We start from the raw sequence: 19706 nt of genomic DNA, 5'->3' as shown, positions 1-19706 counted from the left end.
TCCATGTTGTTACTTCACTAAGGTTTATGTTGCCTCATAGGCATTAAAAGGGGGAAACTGGTTACAATGATGTGGAATAGGAGAAACTAATCTGTGGGAAGAGAGCTATCGCAAGGCCCCTGCATCTCTTCACATCTTTCCCTAAAAAATGCTGTCAGTGATACGGCCTTATTCGGAACAGTGAAGGGAAAATGTGGGATCAGCTGAACTGCAGGATACAGGAATGCATGTACCACACTAACGGGCCCAACAGCAGGGGAAGGCTACAACCACTCTACTGTTGCTGGTACATCTGTGCCTGTGTTGAGCTTTCTTTTACTTTAGAGAAGTCTCCAGTTCTGCCTACGTGTTGGGGAATATCTGTTCTATCTCTGGAAGTAAGGCCTCCCCAAGGCTGTTGGAAAAACCCTGACAAAAAAAGAACCCTCATAAAAATGTTATGCTGTGGTAGAGTAGGTATTGCAGTACTGTACGTGTCGCTAGTCCAGACAACTGCTGTCATGTGTTTTTATATGAGAGAGGATAGCACCAAGGTAGAATGGCAGGTGATTTTGCTTTTAACTACAGTTTCTGTTCCCTTCTGCTTATTCATGTAAAAATAGAAAGGTATCTCTAAATAATACAACCACCACAAACATACTTACAATAACATTTGAGAAGGCAACCCCAACCATCCATAAGAACAATCTTGGTTGCTTTGCTAATATGTTGCTTGGAGATAAAACCACCCAGACTGTAAGAAGAATGAACAGCAACAGAGGTGACACAAGAGGTAGGAGTCCTTCATACAAAGAATCATTCTTCAGTGTTTTCTTCAAGTGTGCTCTGTAAATAAATAAAATTATGTTACAGCGTAAGGAAATCTATCCATTCTCATTCCACATAGTAACTTCAAACTCTAGCCTAAACTCAGCTTAAGAATTCATCTTGCAGCACAACCACCTGTGCAAACGTGCTAGACACCCAGATACCTCATGAGAAATTGTAGGATACCCAAGTAACATTTATTTCTGGCATAAAGTTATATAGTTTTATTCACATAGCTTCTGGTCAGCTTCACCAGCTCATCATTACACACACAGTGAGCTGCAGTAACTCCATTGTTGTAGTTGTCATCCAAATTCACAGCGTGCAGGCTTGCTGTGAATTCCAACTATGTATTTTTCTGAGGATGAAACTTCTGACGTGAGTCATGAAATGACTTCAGCCAATATGCACTATGTTTTCAGTGGCAACACAGTCAAGCACATGGCTGGCAGGCACTGCTGCTGTTTAGGTCTAGAGGTGATGCTGCTAGACAATCCTGTATCGTTGCCAAAGTACAGCCTAAAGGAGAGGCTTTTTTTGCTAATTAGAGTACAGGAAAATTAATGATGCAGTGTATTTTCTTGGATATTTTAAGCTGTCTTTTAAAGGTAGTACTATTAAAGGTAGTAAATTATTATATTTTCCATCAACTAGGCAAAAGGTAACTGTAAGATCAATAGCTTTTGCATCTCTCTACCTTGCATCTTTCTCACAAATGAAAAACTCATTGAGAGGTTATAAAAGGAGTAGGAGGTTTAATTTACTAACGTTCACTACCATTAAACCATTTATTCATACCAACAGTTCAGAAGAGTAATTCTGTGTTTGAAGTGTTTCTGGGAAATATCTTGTTTAAAATCTCTGAACATTTGTATTCATAGAAACAGCTAGACAAAAATCCAATACATATCTTTGTCATTCCAAAAAAATAATATTCTTTTGACAAAATAGCAACTGAGAACAGGCAGCATGATGAAGAAAGAGAGGAGATGATTGGAAAAACTCAAATCCCTCATCACCAAATAGCTTGCTTGTGCAACTGTCAAGCAAACCTGACTGGATGTTTAAAATTACTGTGCTTTTCTGTTCAGAGGAACGACAAACCCACTGGAAGGCTTGAGAGAAACTATGCTGGATGATGACTTGAAAAGACTAAAGAGAAGTCTGCCAGGGACTGACAATGCCCAAGGTGCTGTCCTCCTCCTCCCAGTCTTCCCCGAACCAGAGTCCCTTGCACCACTGGTCCCCAGTCCCCTCCCGCTGCTGCTCCCAGCACCCTGTCCCAAAGCTCAGCTGTTCTGCAGGCCCTCAGCCTTCCCTGACCCACATGTCCTGACTCTTCACTTTCCCGCCCCAAACAAACAAATAATGCTTTTATTAACTACACTGAGTACTGCAACATGAAAAGAGGCTGTGTAGGAGCACTGTGTTATTGTCTTACAGTGTCTCCAAAACATAAATGTTAATACAAATTTCCACTGGTTCCTGACGACAGGAGGTGACAGTCCCTCCTCCAGGACAATTAGGACCTGAGAGACCTGATGTGACAGATGAGTGAAATGAGCTAACAAATACTAGTGGAAGGCAAGCAGCATTAATAAAAATAGGCCATGGAGTAAAAACTAGCCATGCATAAAATTCCTAGGTGCAGCAAGCCAGCTCTTAGATGTAATCACAGCTTGCCACCTGCCTAGCTTGTGTCTGATGGCAATTATCTGCAGGCTTCATACAGAGGAGAGTTTTACAGAAGCATCTGGAAGACAATAAAGTACTTCATAGAGTGCAGGATGACCAGATACATAATTTTACCTAGCGCAAGTAGAAGTTACAAATCACATTTGACTGCAGATGAAATGCAGTGTTTGTAACTACAGAGCTTCCATCAGTTTCCTGTGCAAGACCCATGTGAGACTGCCTGGAGAATGGCAAGTGAATGGAAAAGGAGAGGAGTTGTAAACATGGAAAAGAAACCAGTCAGATTCTGAAAACTTACCAGAATTACTACATTATCAGGACAGCATCTGGCTGAAAGCAGCTAGGCTACTTCAAGCATTACATTTATTTCTCAAGTGAGGAAATTATTAAATAAACAGAATTAAATGGGAGGGGATAGAAATTATTTAATATTAATTAACTTACCTGTGAATGTTGTATAGTGTTTGTGGAAATGAAAGAAATAAACTGAAGCCTGGAAGAGAAAAAGATTCATATGTAATGATATGCAGTCCTGCTACACTGGTAACCTCAGAGTTTTCTCATATGATAACAGAACTAGTATGATGTTTTAAAAAATTATTTGGTATTCCTGTACGCTTTACAGGATATGAACTGAGTTAGGAGGCTTTAGGCAGTAATAAAACCTTCCTCATATTTCCAAAAGTTAGCTGCTAGAAACAGTTGCTGATACAGATTTCCTTGTGTAGTAAGTGACAAGACCCTAAAGAATTTTTAAAATTCAGATGGAGTTAGTGGGTAGGATCAGTTATTTGTCATAATTACTAATTAATAATATAATTGTCCAATCAATGATTGTCCACTGCTGGACCCAAGAAAGATCACAGCCCCGTTTTGCATGAGCTGCTCTCTGTTTATGTAGAAAAAAAACAGGTCTGACACCAAAAGTCTTCCAATGGCATATATAAAGACAATTAACCTCAATCAGGGCTGCCCACATTACTGGGAAAATAACCAGTTTATAGTTCAATATACAACAGTTCAACTAGTGATCTGCTTTGCTAATACAATAGTGGAAATTAATTATTTTTCATGATACAGCCATCATTTGAATAAGCGAGGTTTTTTACTGTTGGGTTTTTGTTTTGTTTTGGTTTTTTTTTAATGCAGCTGTGACCTTTTTGGAGCTCAGCTTTAACCCACAAAGGACCAGGAATTGCCTTTGCTAATGCTGTGTCTAGCTGCAGTTCTGCTGGTATTACCAACACAGCTGCCAGCAGCCCTAGAGCTGCCTGAAAACCCACCTGTACCCCGCCATACACCCACAGCCAAAATACACTGGGTCCACACAAGGGCCAAAGACGACCTCCAGCAAGAAGTGGAAGTTTGAGGTTTGCACAAAAAAAGTCACAGTATCAGTCAGCCTAACTAGGTGAAAATATATGTACGTCTTTTTTAATCTCTGTGTTGCCCTGAAGAGCTCTTTGGTTTTGGTTTGGCTTTTTCCCCCGCTTTCTGTGTATTGAGGGCTTTTCCCTGGTCTGTTTGCTGTTTGGGTAACATATTTCTGCCCAGCCTTTATATTACATAAAGGCATGTGGATTGGTTTTGGTGCACTAAATTAATACGTAATTCCTATTTTGTTATGGGCAAGAAAAGCACCTTGATGTTGTAAACCTTCTGGTTTTACCTTAAAAAAAAAAAAAAATCTCATTTAAGAAACACAGTGTATGGTTTGTACAAAAAAGTAGCAAACTTTAATCTCATTATTAGAAATAAGGAAAAATAGGAACGAATAGAGGAAAGAACTGATTTCAGATGACTTTGTACTGGGGCTAATGTGGCATAGCAGAGTCCTGAGAAATGTCAGTGTTTACTATTCAGTCCTCATCAAAGACAGACCCAAGTGTTTAGCCCACTCTGGCCACAGCGGCAACTCAAGGGAAGGAAAACTTAAAAAAGCAATAATAGTGGAGATCAGGATTTTTGGAAAACAGAAGAAGTTAAAAAGGGATGCAATAGATAATCTGTTTCTCCAGTCTTTCTGATTATCTTTAAAGAGGAGGAAACAAAGAATTGGAAAAAAGAATATCCAGCCTGTAAATAATTTCAGGTATTGCATTTTTATGTGTTTACTTCTTGGTTTTGCTTTCTAAAACAAGTAAGATAAAGAGTTCTGCTTCTCTGCCATGTCAGAAACTCCATATCAGACAGCTGAAGGATGTGCAATTGAAGTAATATCCCAAGTATTTTGTAAATATATTTCTAAAATTCACAAGCTCAGTGGCTTCAGAGTGATCTGTGTTTAATGTGCACCCCGGTTAGCTATGTTTTCTATTAGGCAGGGAGGGCAAGTTCAATAAAATCTTGAGTTACGTACGGCAGTTCCAACATCTGTATCACATTAGAGCAGACATGAGACAAAACATTGACTCTTGAGGTTAAATCTAAATTTCCTGCTGCAATCCTGAAGTTTGATTTGTTAGGAGAAAAGCAACCGAGAGGAACAGAAATAGAGACTAGAACTAGAAATAGAAGTCAAAGACCAATGGTTGCCAACAATTTGTTATTTTTATGAAGTGCCATTTTAGTTAGAAATAACACACTGACCACAAACAATCCCCCAGCTAGCTAAAAGCCACTTTCCAAATGGGGCAGTTACACCAGTTACTCCTCTATATTTTCATACATCTTCGCTTTTTGCAAAGTGAGAGCTGAGGATGCAGTGGGGAAAACAAAGGGTGTTCCCCTGTTTCTTATGGGATTTTCAAAATTCCATCATTTCCTACAACATGTTGCTTTCCCATCTTTTTTTTTTAGCTAAGGAGGCCTGGCTTGGGGGCTGCTTTTGGTACTCATTAAGTCTGCTTTTTAATTGGCATTAAGGATCCCTTTGTGCCCAGGAGCTGAACTGCTGCTTCCGCATTGCTGCCATTCCCTGCTGGTCTGGGGAACAAAAGGTGCAGCCTGGAAAGCAAACTCACTGCTCTCTCTCTGGACCTCAGCCACCAGGCACTGCCCCAGTGTAGATGATGGAGCTTTTTTTTTTTTTTTTTCCTAATGTCCTAAAAGCACAGATTTTATTTTAAAATCATTTAAACACACACCCCACCCCCACCCCCCCCAAGTTTAGTGTATTAGATGTTTTTAACCCATTACAGAAAATAGAAGTCATCAAGTGTTTATTAGAAGGATAACTGCTCTTCCAGCATTTTCTAATTTCTGCTTTAATATTTTCCCTTCTTTTCCAGATGGTTTAAATTCTGAAACCCAGCTGTAAGAACACAGGCCTGTATTAAAGGCAGAAATACTAAAGCACAGATGGGTGGCACAGATAGACACAGGGAATTCTTGTGTCATGCTGGGCTGAAGGTATCAAGCCCAAATCCTCGGATTTAGGTACAATCCTGTGGTCAGTCCTCTGCCTTGCACTATCTTGACTCCATTTTCAGTGATATAAGCACTTGCAAAGCTCTTTATCAGGAATTATTTTGTCCATATTAAAAACCAACCAACCAAAAACAACGCGTTCAAGAATTCAGGATTAGAGACATGTCAGAAATAAAGGTATATCTTGTTTTTCAAATATATATATATATACACAAACATACATATTTATAAACACACAAATATATACACACACATGCACATACATATCTTTATATATGTGCATGCATGTAAAAGAGATCAACAAGATAATTCCCATCAATTCTTGTGACAACTTTAGATTTCATTTGGTGCCTTCCAATTCAGTTCCAAAACTCTGAGATGTTACTTTTGTGATATTGCTGAGCAAATTAAAAAAAAAAAACAAAACAGATAAACAGCTGGCATGTGATGGATAACATGGTACATTTGTCACCAGTGTTAGTCTAAACTAACAGTAATGTATTTAAGTTTAGTTACATGAGGACATCTTAAACCATGCCCTGAAGTCTACCAAGGGCCTGCTGACAGCCAGGTTATGTTTCCATGACAGGGTGCAGTTACGTAGTGTGGTTCCTGTACTTGAGCTAATTTAGGCATTTCTGCAAAATACAGACTTGCTCGTTGTAGAGAAAGAGAGGGTACGGCCAGAAACGAACTGCTGACACTACTGTCAGTTCTGGAAAATGCTATTTCAGTAACCAACAGAAGAGCCCCATGCCGGCAGCCAGACAAAGCTACAAAGCCTGCTACAGGCAGCCAGGTTCCTGAACACACCAAACTTCACAGACTCTAAACACCACTAAATAAAGAAGCAACTCCAAGTTGGTGGCTAAGACACCTAAACCACTATTTTTAAACAAATCATACTGCTTCAAAGGAAGGGCAATGTTTATCTTAGCTGTTTATCTTCTCCACACCTTTGCTATTGTAAATCGCATTTGTTGGTAAGTTCCTGACAAGTGAACCATCCTTAAACTGTCCTAAGAAAAGCACTGAAATATTATTTGTTAAGAATTGGCTCTTCCTGATAGTTAAAAGTTCAAAAATGAGTCAGTGCAATACTGGGATGTAATTTTAGGTGAATACCACACTGGAAACAGCAGGAATTTGTTCGGGAAAGCACCCTTCCATCCCTCCTACGCTACCCCCACAAAAAAGACTCCCTTGAGCATTCCTCCCATTTGGGAGGCACTGAAGAGGTCTGCGTAGACCTTCTCCCAGGCATATTGCAGAAGTTGAGCTCAGTAAAAATCAACTCTTTAATGGTAGGCAGTTGTAGTTGCATTTCAGCCTACCAATGAAATATTACCACCCTCCTCTCTTGTTCTTCAACTGCCCACACCTCCACATGGCCTTCTTCAGTACACTGCCTGGCCTCTCTACTTCTATGTTAATAACTCATCATCGTCAATGCTTGCTTTAGAGAAATGGGATGTTATCATTTACCTTTCTTAGCCACTAGATCAAAAAATTAACAATAAAAATATTTAGGTCTCAATATTAGGTTGAAAAAAAATCTTTAAATACTTTTTCCATGTTTTTTTTCAAATTTCTTCCACATTTAGAGCAGCTAGACACATGAAAATATGAAACACACTGAATGTTTGGCACACTGATCAGTGCCTGGAAGCAAGCTGCATCAAAAGGTGAACATTTAGAAGCACTTGTAACTGGAACAGCAGCTTTAATGGAACAGTGTGACTTTCTCAGGCATGTCTTGAGAAGACAACTCTTTTAACTGGTTGTGCAAACAGACAATTGCATGTTGAGCCATCCACTAACTATAAAATTAAGTTTTATTATTAGATGAAACGGCAAACTTAGAATCACTTAGTAATTGAAAGAAAAAAGCTTAGAAAACAAGAGTATAATTTTCAGATTTATTTGAGCCTATAAAGTCTGAATACATTAGGCAATTTAAGGGCAGATGAAAAATACACCCAAACAGATCTGCGCAGTATAAAATGATTTTACAGGGATTAAGTGCACTGCGTAAACATGAGAACTATCTTCATGCACGAAGTTGATGTGTGTTTTGGGTGTTTAGCATCTAAGATACTTCTTGAGTATAAAGATAGTAAAAGGATGCATTTATCATGCTTGTTGATTTTATAGCTTATTTTCTATGTCTAAGGAAGTGCACACTGCATATATCTCTCTCAAACTGAACTGTAAGCTACCAATTAGCATTTTGTGGGATTTAGTACAGACTGAGAAATCAGTTTATGGATGTAGATGCTTCTTTGATGTAGCCCTGGTCACACAGCATGTACACATCATTCTCTTTTTCTGGGCACAGCAAGAATCGAGCACCAGAGAAACAGTGCCTTTATTTGAAAACACCAGGCTGGCTTCCAGAAGGACTCTGCCAGGTGAACTCCCTTGTTTGACTTTCTTCTGGGGCTCCCACCACCCGTGAAATGACTCCTCACAGCCAACACCACCGAAACCATTCCCGCTTGTAATTAGCATCCTGTGACACTGCTCTGCCTCCGGCCTTCAGCGCTCGGGTTTTCTGGGTTATTGTTCTGACTGGTTCAGATGAGTTACTCCAAACATGAACCCAACTGTTTTTTATATCTATATATCTATATATATCTATATCTCGACAGGTGAGCATTTCACACCCTTTACTGCAAGAAAGTCTCATACAATCTGTCACAACAAAGCTTTAATAAATGTTAAACTGGTGACAGACATGTAGAAGCCAACTCATGTTAACCACACGTTTCAAACAAGGCTAGTCAAAGCCTGTTGGAGCAGCATCATTTTGAAAACATATCACTTAGTGTTTAATCATTGAACTATCCATCAGTAGGGCAGAACCATCAGCCGCTTTCCAATGGGAACTATAGGAAATCACTACAGAATGACTTTTCATACGAAGCAGAAACAATTCTCATAATTTGACCATGGCCTCCTAATCATTTTCTGACACTGAAAAAAGGTCAGGCTGCTGTATAATTACCCACTGCAAGGACTTCTGTGTCCTCCTTTGATACACAGGATATAGGACACAGTGTAAGGACAAGGCACTGGTTTAGATGGATAATTGCACTTTCCCACTATGACAGAATTCAAATACTTAGCATGTTTCAAATGTGGCTTGGTCTCATTATTGTTTTTTTGCTGCTATTATGTTTTCATTTATGTATTTACTCCTCATTTTAGATACTTAAGTAGCTCAGAGAAGGAGTAAACCTCAAGGAACACACACTCCACAAAAGTCAGCACAGATCCCAATCCAATACACATCATAGGAAAAAATGCTGAATGCTTTGGCCCCATCTCTAAAAGAAAGTTCAAGTTTCAGATCTCTGACAGATGTTAGTACTCCATTCACATTTCACGTTCAAACTTGTAGTTTGAAAAGTTGTCTCAGCTATGCCACAGGCTTCAGTAGCCAGATCTGGGCACTGTTGACCAGCTAGAGAGGACTCAAATGTGACACCATGTCTGGACTATAGAACTGTCTGCCCCTTGTGCCCCACACTGAAGTACAACATATCTACTCCATGCTTGTCCTTGAAGCACAAAGCCTATTCTTGTGGTTGCAATTAATACTGAGGAGAAGCAGGAATTTTTCTGTGCAGCCAGGAGACATTTTTCTAACCTAGCTTCCTAAGGAATGAAGCTGATGTGATAACACTTTGCTTCTTTGTGCACATCCCACCGTAACTTCTGAGCCCTACAGTCAATTCTGAACAAATTTAATAGACCGAAAGAAATTCTCAGTAAGTTGCATGGAAATGAACAGTCAGGTAGAAGAAAACAGACATATAAACATCTCCAGTAAGGAGAGGATTGCAGCCTAAACTCAAATTTTAACAGACATTATAAAATCTATCTCACAGAGATCAAGTATGAATGTCCCAAGAATGGGAAATGCTTCATTCAGAACATGTACCTCTTGCAGGTCATTTAATCGCAATGTGAGACAGAAACCATCATCAATTATTAATGCTGCTCCCTGAACTATTGATCGTTATCTGTCAGTGAAAGTCTTCTGAAGTCTATAGCATCATTTGTGACTTTATGTGGGGAACTGACTGTTTTAAAATGGCTATTTGTAAATATTAATATTGCTCTCAACCTGATAACACAGTGACAGGGAATGCTAGGCATTCGGGATACCCTGGAGGGGCAAAAATAAATGATAGCTCTCACCCCAGTGCCGCCCTTTGAAGGGACCCTAGTTAGCCAGATAATGCTATGGGACAACTGTGGTTAAATTCCAAGAGAGGTTTTGGAGTGTCACCTACCAGAGCCTTGCTGAGAGCAGAAGTAATTAGTTCCAACTAAGCACACAGGCACATGACTTTAGAAAGGTCTGGCTGCTTTCATGCTAGGAGAGAAAAGGCATTTCTGTCTAGTAGCCAAGACAACACACTCTGGAAACAGAATAGCCTTCTTCGTTTGTTTGGTGTCCAGCTAGGTATGTTTTGGGCCTGCAGGATGGAATTGCATTCACTGCCTATGAAAATTATGGGTTTCTGCTTGCTGGGTAGCTGAAAAATGCCCATAAAATAATATGCAGAAGTTTCTTTGCTTCACAGAGCAGTCCTCTGAGGTCACTGTTCAGCAGTTCGAGACTTGGCCTTCCTGCAGGTGTTCACAGTGTGCCAGACGGTTCCCAGGGACATATGTAAAGCTCTCTCTTGGGAGGCTTGCCTAAAACATCTAATCTAAACACTGGTATTGCTGCACTTTTATGTATATCTTTGTGTGTTCTGGCACCTGATAAAAATTCCATTATTTTCAGCGAGTGAGTGTCACCTGGTGAAACCACAGCTTCCTCTGAGGAGGTGCTTTTGCAGAGTTCATCCTTAGGTTATATGTGGGCTATTCTTTTTTTTTTTTTTCTCTCCTAGAAACTCCAGGAAAGACATCTGAAAAACTCCACTCTTGCACATCTCATTTGGATTTCTTCCCACTACAGAAGATACTAGCTAAAGCCCAGCTGTTCTTGGAGAAGTCATGGCTCAGCAGCTGAACTCCTGTTATGTACAGAACAGTAAAAGCACAAAATGAATGCCAAGTATTGATGGAGCAGCTACAGGTTCCTTGTTAGAAGAACCACTAGTGACTACTAAATGCCATCAGATGGTTAAGGACGGCCAGTTATGGTTTAATGGCTCCTCCCGGAGTCCTGGGAAACTAACTCATAAAAAGCATCAGAGGCCCACTACATTGCTTTGGTTTTTAACTAGCCACAAAGGCATTTAACTGAGCATGCCAGAGAGTGGGCTCACTGATACAAATGGATCTGCTGAGCCAGACAAACTTGCTGCAGCCTCTCTAAGGGAGGGGATAATTTAATCTTCCTGACTGCTCAGCCCTTGCTGTAGGCTAGACCGATACTTCTTCTGCAGTCACAGTGAGGTCCTGCAGTTTACTGAAAGCTTCTGGAAACTTTATATATCGATATTCACTGTACACAAGTTGTGCAATGACAACCACCTTAATCACTATTGCTGAGCTGAGATTCAAAGCTGTGGTGAAACGGCAGTGCTTTCTGGATCAGCATGATCCCCAGTGGAAGGATTCTACTTTAACATTTAAATTCAGTGTCTGTTTTTAAGAGAGTTACTAAGCACTGTGACAATTCTGTAATATAGATTCAACCAAGATCACTTCTTGCATACTTCAAACCCGTCTTAACTATAATTAAGCTGCAAAAGTTGCCCTGTCAATGGCATTGAGGATAGTGTGTGAGAGACAGTGGTTTTAAAGAAATCTTTTTGGTCTTATCTATGCCTACTCTGCTTGGGACAATGATGGAAGAAATACTCAATTCTCTGCTCATGGATCCATTCATGCAAGCATACCACATGAGACAGAAGCAGTACTTCCTTTCTAATGTTAATGGCATAGTCCATCAAACCTTGCTTTGCAGCTGTCTTTGGTAAAGTATGAAAAAGGATGACCGCTTCTGCAGACTTGGTGACACTGACACGCTTCCCCACCACAAACCTTCCTGATATGTTGGGCAGTTTGAATTAAACCTTCATCCATGGCTTCCCAAGCGCAAGGAAAACCATCAGCATACTCACTGAACCGGCTGTCACGGGCCTCGGTGACGGGAACAAAAGCAGCGATGTGCACAGCACGGCACGAGCGTGTTTGATGGACTAGCCCCTGCTAGCACCTCAGGCCAACGCAGCCCTAACGTGCCGCTTCTGGGCGAGCCAGCATCCACCCCTCCTGGACTTGTGCTGCTCCTTCGAGAGCACAAATCACTGCGTAGCCCCCAGGGCCCTGCCAGCCAGGAGAGGCCATGGTGTAGCTACATCTCCCTCCAGCTGAGTCATTTGTTGACTACTGAAAAGGCAACTATTTCTCCCCCACCACCCCCCCTTCCTTTCTTTCTTTTCCTCAGAGTGCCTAAACCAGGCCCAACAAGAAAAAGACTCTACAATTTTGGGCACGCACAGTCAATTTTATACTCTGGGTAAAGCACAGAGGACTGTCAAAACCATGTCCTTGCCTACAGTGCTCATTAGAAAGTGCAGCCTGATCGCAGGGTCCTTTCCAATCTGGGAATTCCGGGAAGCACGGCTGAGGCCAGAGGCAGTACTCACTGAAGACCTCACCATGGGAAAGGGTGGTGAGAGCACACGTCAGTGCAGTCCCCCCCGAAATACTCAGATGGCTCCTAGTTAGAGTCGGCACTGGGTGAGCACCTATATCCATGTCCTCTGTTTGACTGAAGGACTGAAGGTTTTTCTTGGGATCTAAGGCTAGACTGTCTGTGTCAAACAGGTTTTTTGGTGCTCCCTTCTCATCACTGGTATGCTCATATAAAAAACCCTAAAATTTATATGCTAATTTCTTCACCTTCCAAGCAACCGATCAAAGCCATTTTTCATTTTTAGCTAAGACTACCATGTTTTCAACTCATTAAAATGTAACTGCCCTTGTTCTCAGTCTAGCTATCGCCGTTGAAAAATGTTCGATGCTTATTTCAAACTACAGTGACAGTATCAAATAATGAGCAAATAGGCTGTTGCTGTGCATGAAAAATGCATCACGTCTGTCTGGAAAGTAATTCCAAAGAAGAGCTTAGAGAGCACCTGGCTCTTTTTCAGGTTGTGCCTCCTGTGATTATTTAAATAATGCCTTTATTCCTTATAGCTGTAATTTTTTGGAGTATAGTGTGCTGCAGGCCAAAACATTAAACTTATAAAAGATGTAAAAATGTGAGCAACATTTTACCTGAGTGACACAAGGAGTTCCTGAGACTTTGAGAGCCAGCCAACACAGAGCACTGAACTGCACATGCAGATAAGGAACATTTTCTGTATTATTTGTGTGCCACAGATAGCAATTCAGAGAGGAAAAATGTTTCCAAAATTATCTATTTTTTTCAAGCTTTCCAGTATTAGCCCTTTTAATCAGCTCTATTCATGTGTTTTTTTTGAACTAGCCAACACTTACAAAAGGGAAAAAAAGATACTAAGAAAATACAAAAAGTATCTAATCAAAATAATTAAAAAGCAGTACAGTTTTGCATGGATCTGGACACTTACCTATAAGCAAGATTACTAATGCGTCTGTAATGTAATAACCAAACAGGAAAGGCTTCTGCCAGACTTCCACACCAACAGCACCAGTGAGCAAATATGCTGCTATTAATACCTATAGAAAAAGGATAACATCTTTTCAATCCTTTACTTCTAAAGGCACAGAATTTCGCTTATCATCTTAATACAAATGCAAGAAAAAAAAAAAATCTGTTTTTTATCTCCTGTCATCAGTTTACAGGACCTTACTTTATGCTGCCATCCCAAAACAATTACTTCTAAGCAGTGAAGCAACTTTCAGGATCACCAACAAAATTATTTAAAATGTACAAAATACAGTTAGCAAGCAACTTCCCTGCTAATGTGTTCATTTGTTTGCATTTGTCATGTTACTGACACACCTTTTGAAACATACAATTTCTAAATCTCTTCTCAAAGCCAGGTCTCCCCAATGCAAATGCAAGAAAGTGCATTTGCATACAGACTTCAGAATTAGCAATGTGGTTATTTTTGCAGCTCAGTCCCCTGAACTGATCATATCAGAATAAGTGAGAGGGGAAAAAAAATCTAAGCTCACCTGAAATAATAAAAAAATCCAATTGAATGTGAAGAAATAACAAGAAGAGGGAGCTGAAGTCTTCCCTGATTTTTGTTTGCTAGATAACATCATTATAGGACACAAGAAGAAACAAGGAGTCAAACTTCATTAGGAGTGAAAGGACTGACATACAAGACTCATGAGTTACTTCACATACTGAAGTGCCACCAGTTTCAGTACTGTGGTTTCTACTCTCTTGTCGGAGTTAATTTTGTGACCCAGCCGAGATCAGAAATCTCATTGCAGTCAAAACCCTATAGCTCCTATAGCTATAACGTTCACACCTGTTGTGCTGCTTGCAGCAGCACTACCTACTGACAGTTGATAGCACAAACTGTTCAAGTTTCACCAGTTTGGGTGAATTACGTGATAGTGCTGTACTGAATGTGATACAATGGTTCCCAAACCCCTGCGCCCTTGACCCCAGCTCCTCAAGGGACTTTAATTTGCTTTAATTTAAAGGTACACTGAAAATCTCTTTTTTAGATAACAGGCTGTTTAAGATCACGGATTAGTAGCAGAACACTGATGTTGCTTAAACTCCCTATTACATGTAGATATCACTATATCTGACTTCACTTACTTCTCTGTATCTAAATTCAAGATTCTTGACCTAACAGTATGTAGGTCTTTAAGAGTTTTGCTTGAATGTAGCATTGCAGAATTGGATGTTTGAATTGCCTCTGCAAGAACAAGCAGCACAACCGATCTGCAACGTAGCAGAGCAGGCACTGGCATGAGAGTTACATCTTGGGCTGTTGAAGACAGTGAGGCAGATTTTGGTCTAAATGAAGGACATGTATAATGGGTTTTGCAACCGACTACAACAGAGCTAGCAGTTGGCTTTCTGAAGAAATTGCATTATGTTACCCATAAGAAATGACAGATGGACTCCTGGCCCCATCAAAGTTGACGGCAAAATTCCAACTGGCTTTGATGGAGCCTGAATTTACCCTCACACGTTGAACTCTGAACAGACTTTTTTGGCAAATGATAAAAGAGGAATGTCGGTATTATCCATTATTACAGTCAGTTCTTTTGGCAGTGCAGTCGTGAGTATCACTGTCAGATGTCAGCACACCTCTAGGAACAGGAACGCCGATGCAACGGGCTCTCTCCAGGGAATCCCCTGCCCTGGGATTTGGTGATGCATCACTCACAGGTTGAGACTGACTCTTATTTAACAGATGTAATGTATGAAAAAAACACTCCTTGGCTGCAAATATTTGGTGTGCAGTTTTTCAAGGACTCTTAACTTTGACTTCAAAGAGGTAGCCTCAAAGAACTCCTCTAGAAAGCTGGGAAAATGGCTGTGTCCCTTGAGCCAAGCTATATTAGCAAAAATTTGTTTGTCAAAATTATTCGACAAAAGTTAAGTATGTTAATCAGCGGTATTAACTGGTTTTAAAGGCACTGTTACCAAAAAAAAAAAAAAAAAAAAAAAAAAGGAAAGCAGTATTCCTAAGTGCAACTGAATAATTTTACTTCAGAAAAGATGGCCAAGTTTTTTACTCATCTCTCTGGCATCAATCAGCTTTAGTACTTTTAAAATATAAGTATAGTCTTTAGCAAGTAAAAGTAATTGAAAGTCCAAATTAAATAACACAAGTAAGGACTATCTAGCAAGTTAGTGTCCGATATATACAATCTTGGATTCCAACTCACTGCAGCATCTGACCAGGAAAAGTTTTGGCTTGCCAAGGACTTATCTATGAGGAGAAGCACTTATGCAGACAAAAATCTGGAAATATATTATACTGATTTGGAGGCCCTTTGATATGGCTGAACAGCAGGACAGCTGGCTTCTGAGCAGTGGCTTCCTATCTCGTCACAATTTTGTAAATCACAGCAGCAAAGTCACAATTGTCCCTCTGTAAAATCAGAATACTTTAACGTGGCATTGGGAAAATTCTATATAACCACAAGGCAGTATAACTCCTCAAAATCTCCTAGCTTCTAGCCTTTTAACTATTCTCGAAAATACCTGATTTTTTTTAAAATCAACATCTCTTTCACGCCTTTCCACTACTGCAAGTTTTGTGACCAAAATATACTAGATTGTGTGTGTGCATACACATATTTTTTTTTTCTCCCTGATGATTTACCATTTCTGTTTCACACACAGGCACACTAACTATGCTGTATGATGTACTACTACACATGAAAAAAAAATAATACATTTTCTCATCTTTTTAAAAAAATATTCTAGTTATGCTTTTTAATTCTTTATGATTCCACAAAAAAATGACATTAATTTTACTGTAATATTAAATTTCCCTAGCATATTCCAGTAGCATTAATTGTTCACGTGTTGAAATGTTTTCCCTTAACACAGTGCTCAAACTGAACATCTAGAGAGCAAAGTCCTTTAAAATACAAGGTTACTTTCTTCCAATGAAAATAAATGTGACACCTAAAAATGGAATAACTAATGATTTCCTACAAGTGACTTCAACAGGACTTAGCTTTACCATGGTGTGTAATACTTCCATTTAAATATTATCTCAGTATTTTTTCTTTCAATAAATAAGCGTGGCAAATTTAGCCTATCTAAATAGTTTTTCATACATTTTAAAAAGGTCATTTTGCATTTAGGCATGCTGTATGTGACAGGTAAACAGCTCAAGGCACATGGAAGATTAATTAACCAAGAAAGGTTTTAACAGAATCATAACGGAGTAGTTAAGAATAAAGCAATCTGCTGCAGAAACAGCCCGTGCACTGCAGGCTCTTCTGTTTGAATTTCACACGGACACACGGGGGGTTCCCTCAGGTAACCGAGTGCCGCGTTGGGTTTCCAGCTGTGCCAGGAGGCAGCTGGGAGCAGACACCATGGCCTGGCCAGCACCGTTTCCACACCGCTATCAGTTCTTTTACTTCAACAATTCCAGTGCGCTCCTACACCTCTGAAACTAAATAATAATCAATACTCTTTCTTCACACGAAAAGGCTATGCTTTCCACACTTGCTTCAAACTAGAAAAACTCCGAAAGCGAGTATCTTTTCAACTAGAAGAAAGAAGATTCTGAATCCCAATAACACTACCAAAGAATGACACATTTGTGTCTCCATTTTTCTTTTTAAGAGATTGGGGTTTTTTTTGCCCCTGAGAAGAGATAGAAGTTTTTTAAAGATGTGATACACACTTGCATTGCCCAAGATTTCTCTGCCAATTCCTGAAACACTGGCTGCCACAGTACTTCCTGGGAAAAGGCTGTATAAAACATATTTCAACATGAGTTTTGTAAACTGCTTGTCAAAAGAAAACCTGGTATATGGCATCTAAAAAACCCCCTCCCTTGTTTTGACTGAAAGGAGGGAAGTAAGTTCTACAATGCTTCAGTTGCTGCCTGTATTCCATACTTCATTTATTCCAAGTTTCAAGGTAGGCAGCATGTTCCCCCTGAAAGTCTAGCTTGGACCATGCAAAGTCATTGGGCAGAACCAGCTGGGAAAGCATCTCAAACAAAAAACCTTGGCCTTGTGGTCCAAGCACCCATTCCTTCAGGCACAACTGTATATAGGAGTTCTGGTCATCCTCTCCTTAGGGGGCTAGGGCAAGGCCAGAGAGAGCTGCCTGCTGCCTTTCACATTTGCTGCTTGTGCTTTTTTCTAGCTTGCCCTCTTGGCTGGAGAGAGTGAGAAGGGGCGTGGAATTGTCAGGGTCATTCTAGCTCCCATGCAGCTCTTATTTTTACTTTCAAACTTTTATTTAAAAATATAAAGGGTACCTCCCTGTTACACTTAAGGCAGCACTGATGTAAGCAGAGATATCACCACATCATATAAAAGAAAAATTAACATTTTGTTCCCCTACTGTGAAGTCAACTGCAGTGGCTTATGAAAAACAACAGCAGGATTTGGGAAGTACTTCATTAGGGGAATATTAAAATTTTCAGGAGAAAACCAGATTTTTAAACAATCCAGAGGACATCTGCGAAAATTAACACATGTCAGGAAGCCTTCCTCAGGAAAGCTTTGTCTTTTTTTTTTTTTTTTTTTTTTTTATCCAAGAAACTTAATTTGCAGGTATTAGCTTTCTTTGGTTCGGCTTGTGACAAGACGTATCCAAGAACATAGCAAGGGTTTCTTTTTTAGTCTTCTCTTCAGCCCATGACTTTTGGGGGTTTGTGCTTACTTGAAAGTGTACAAAAATTGTCTAGATGATATGGTGTAAAGAGGCTCCTCTCCCTGCACCTTTTTCTGCCCAGAGAGGAGTCATCAGGAGATAGCTCCTTGTGCTGGAGGTAGGAGAAGAGTTTCCACTGCTGCAGACACCTCCTCCTTGATTCTGGATCCACAAACATAACAGTCCTCTGACCAAGCATCTCTCAGACACACTATAGCCATTTTTCAAGTTTACACACCACAGTTTCCTATAAATGGCTGTCTGCTGCAATCAAAGCTAATTGGAGTGCCAATTACAGCCCAGCTAGCGTAATTAGGTTACCAATTCTGACGAGTCATCAAATCACAGAAAAATGTGATCTGCATAAGTTCCACAAATTTCTCTATTTATAATGAGGTATTTTCTCACGAGGAACAGCAGCTCTTTTTATACCACAGTTAACACAGAGTCAGTGAGCGGGCTGGGTGTGTTTATATACAGTGGAGCTGACTCAGCAACAGTGTTCTGGGAGCTACATGCCAGTTAAGCTTTCATTAAGGTCAACAGTTATCTATTTGCACACTTACGCTAATTACTGTATTTCCTGAGGATTGTGGTGATAACAAAGTCCAAAGCTCCTGGCTACCATCAAATTTAAAAGCAGAAGCAGGGGACTAGACCACCCGACTGTCTGACATGCCAATGCAATACCATCATGTTGACGGTAAAATTACTGGAGACAGAGCAGAGAGGCTCATCCACAGAGGAAATAGTGAACTAAACGCTGGGAATCAGTCTAAAAGCAGCGTGCAAGTGCCTCTGCACTCTCTGCCTCTGAATGGGACTGTGGGAATATCTGGCAAAGAAGTGGTGGGGAAAAAAACAGCAAGGGGAACATTACCTTTCTTGCTCATCACCAGCCATTTACTAATGTCCCCAGTATCCTCTCCAAGTAGCTGCAGATGAAGAGCTACCTTTAGTAGTGTACACATCATACAAAATTTGCTGAATGGGTTTACAAAACTAGAGCAAGGCAGTGTTTGTAGGGGAATTAAGATCTTTTACTAGACTAGTTAGTACGGCTGCAAAAAAATACGTTATGTACTTCCTCATGTGTGTGAAATGTAGTATGGACTAATTGAAAAATACTAGCTTGATCTACAAATCCTATCTTGTCTTTGTTCATGGGCAATCACAACTACAAAAGCTAATTTTTACAAATGGGAAAACTGACATACAGACATTTCTATCATACAGTCCTCTACCACTGTTGATGATTGCGCTATATAGCATAAAAAAAAATCCTTACATTTATATGCTTATCATTTTGACTGTAGGCAAATCATCACAGAAGTTACTAGAAAGGAAGTGTGCAGGACAGCAATTCAGCATCAGAGGGGAACAGGAAAGAGCACTTGTTAGCACCTTGCATCCAAGTTAATCAAAGCAGTTTACAAACTCTACTGAAATTCAGCCTCACCACAAATCTGTCAGGCAGGGACATGTTATTACCATTATTTCCCAGATGGGAAAGCAGTGACAGAGGCATAGGTCACTAAAAGGCACT

At 40.0% G+C, this 19706-nt stretch overlaps 1 protein-coding gene across 1 annotated transcript in view; it reads right to left on the bottom strand.

Moving 5' to 3' along the window:
• Positions 1–19706, bottom strand: part of LOC104361458 (ethanolaminephosphotransferase 1) — a 55359-nt gene that overhangs the window by 5214 nt on the left and 30439 nt on the right. Inside the window, exons 6-8 of the mRNA XM_042797850.1 lie at positions 13440–13548; positions 2947–2995; positions 645–825 (exon numbers count right to left, since the gene is read on the bottom strand). Coding sequence (XP_042653784.1) covers positions 645–825; positions 2947–2995; positions 13440–13548 — 339 coding nt within the window. The remainder of the gene's footprint in view (positions 1–644; positions 826–2946; positions 2996–13439; positions 13549–19706) is intronic.

Source organism: Tyto alba, unplaced genomic scaffold (assembly GCF_018691265.1).
Source record: "Tyto alba isolate M040663 unplaced genomic scaffold, T.alba_DEE_v4.0 Super-Scaffold_27, whole genome shotgun sequence".
In the NCBI taxonomy this organism is placed as follows: Eukaryota; Metazoa; Chordata; class Aves; order Strigiformes; family Tytonidae; genus Tyto; species Tyto alba.
The sequence above is the reverse complement of the archived record's forward strand: the minus strand, read 5'-3'. Positions and strand labels throughout refer to the sequence as shown.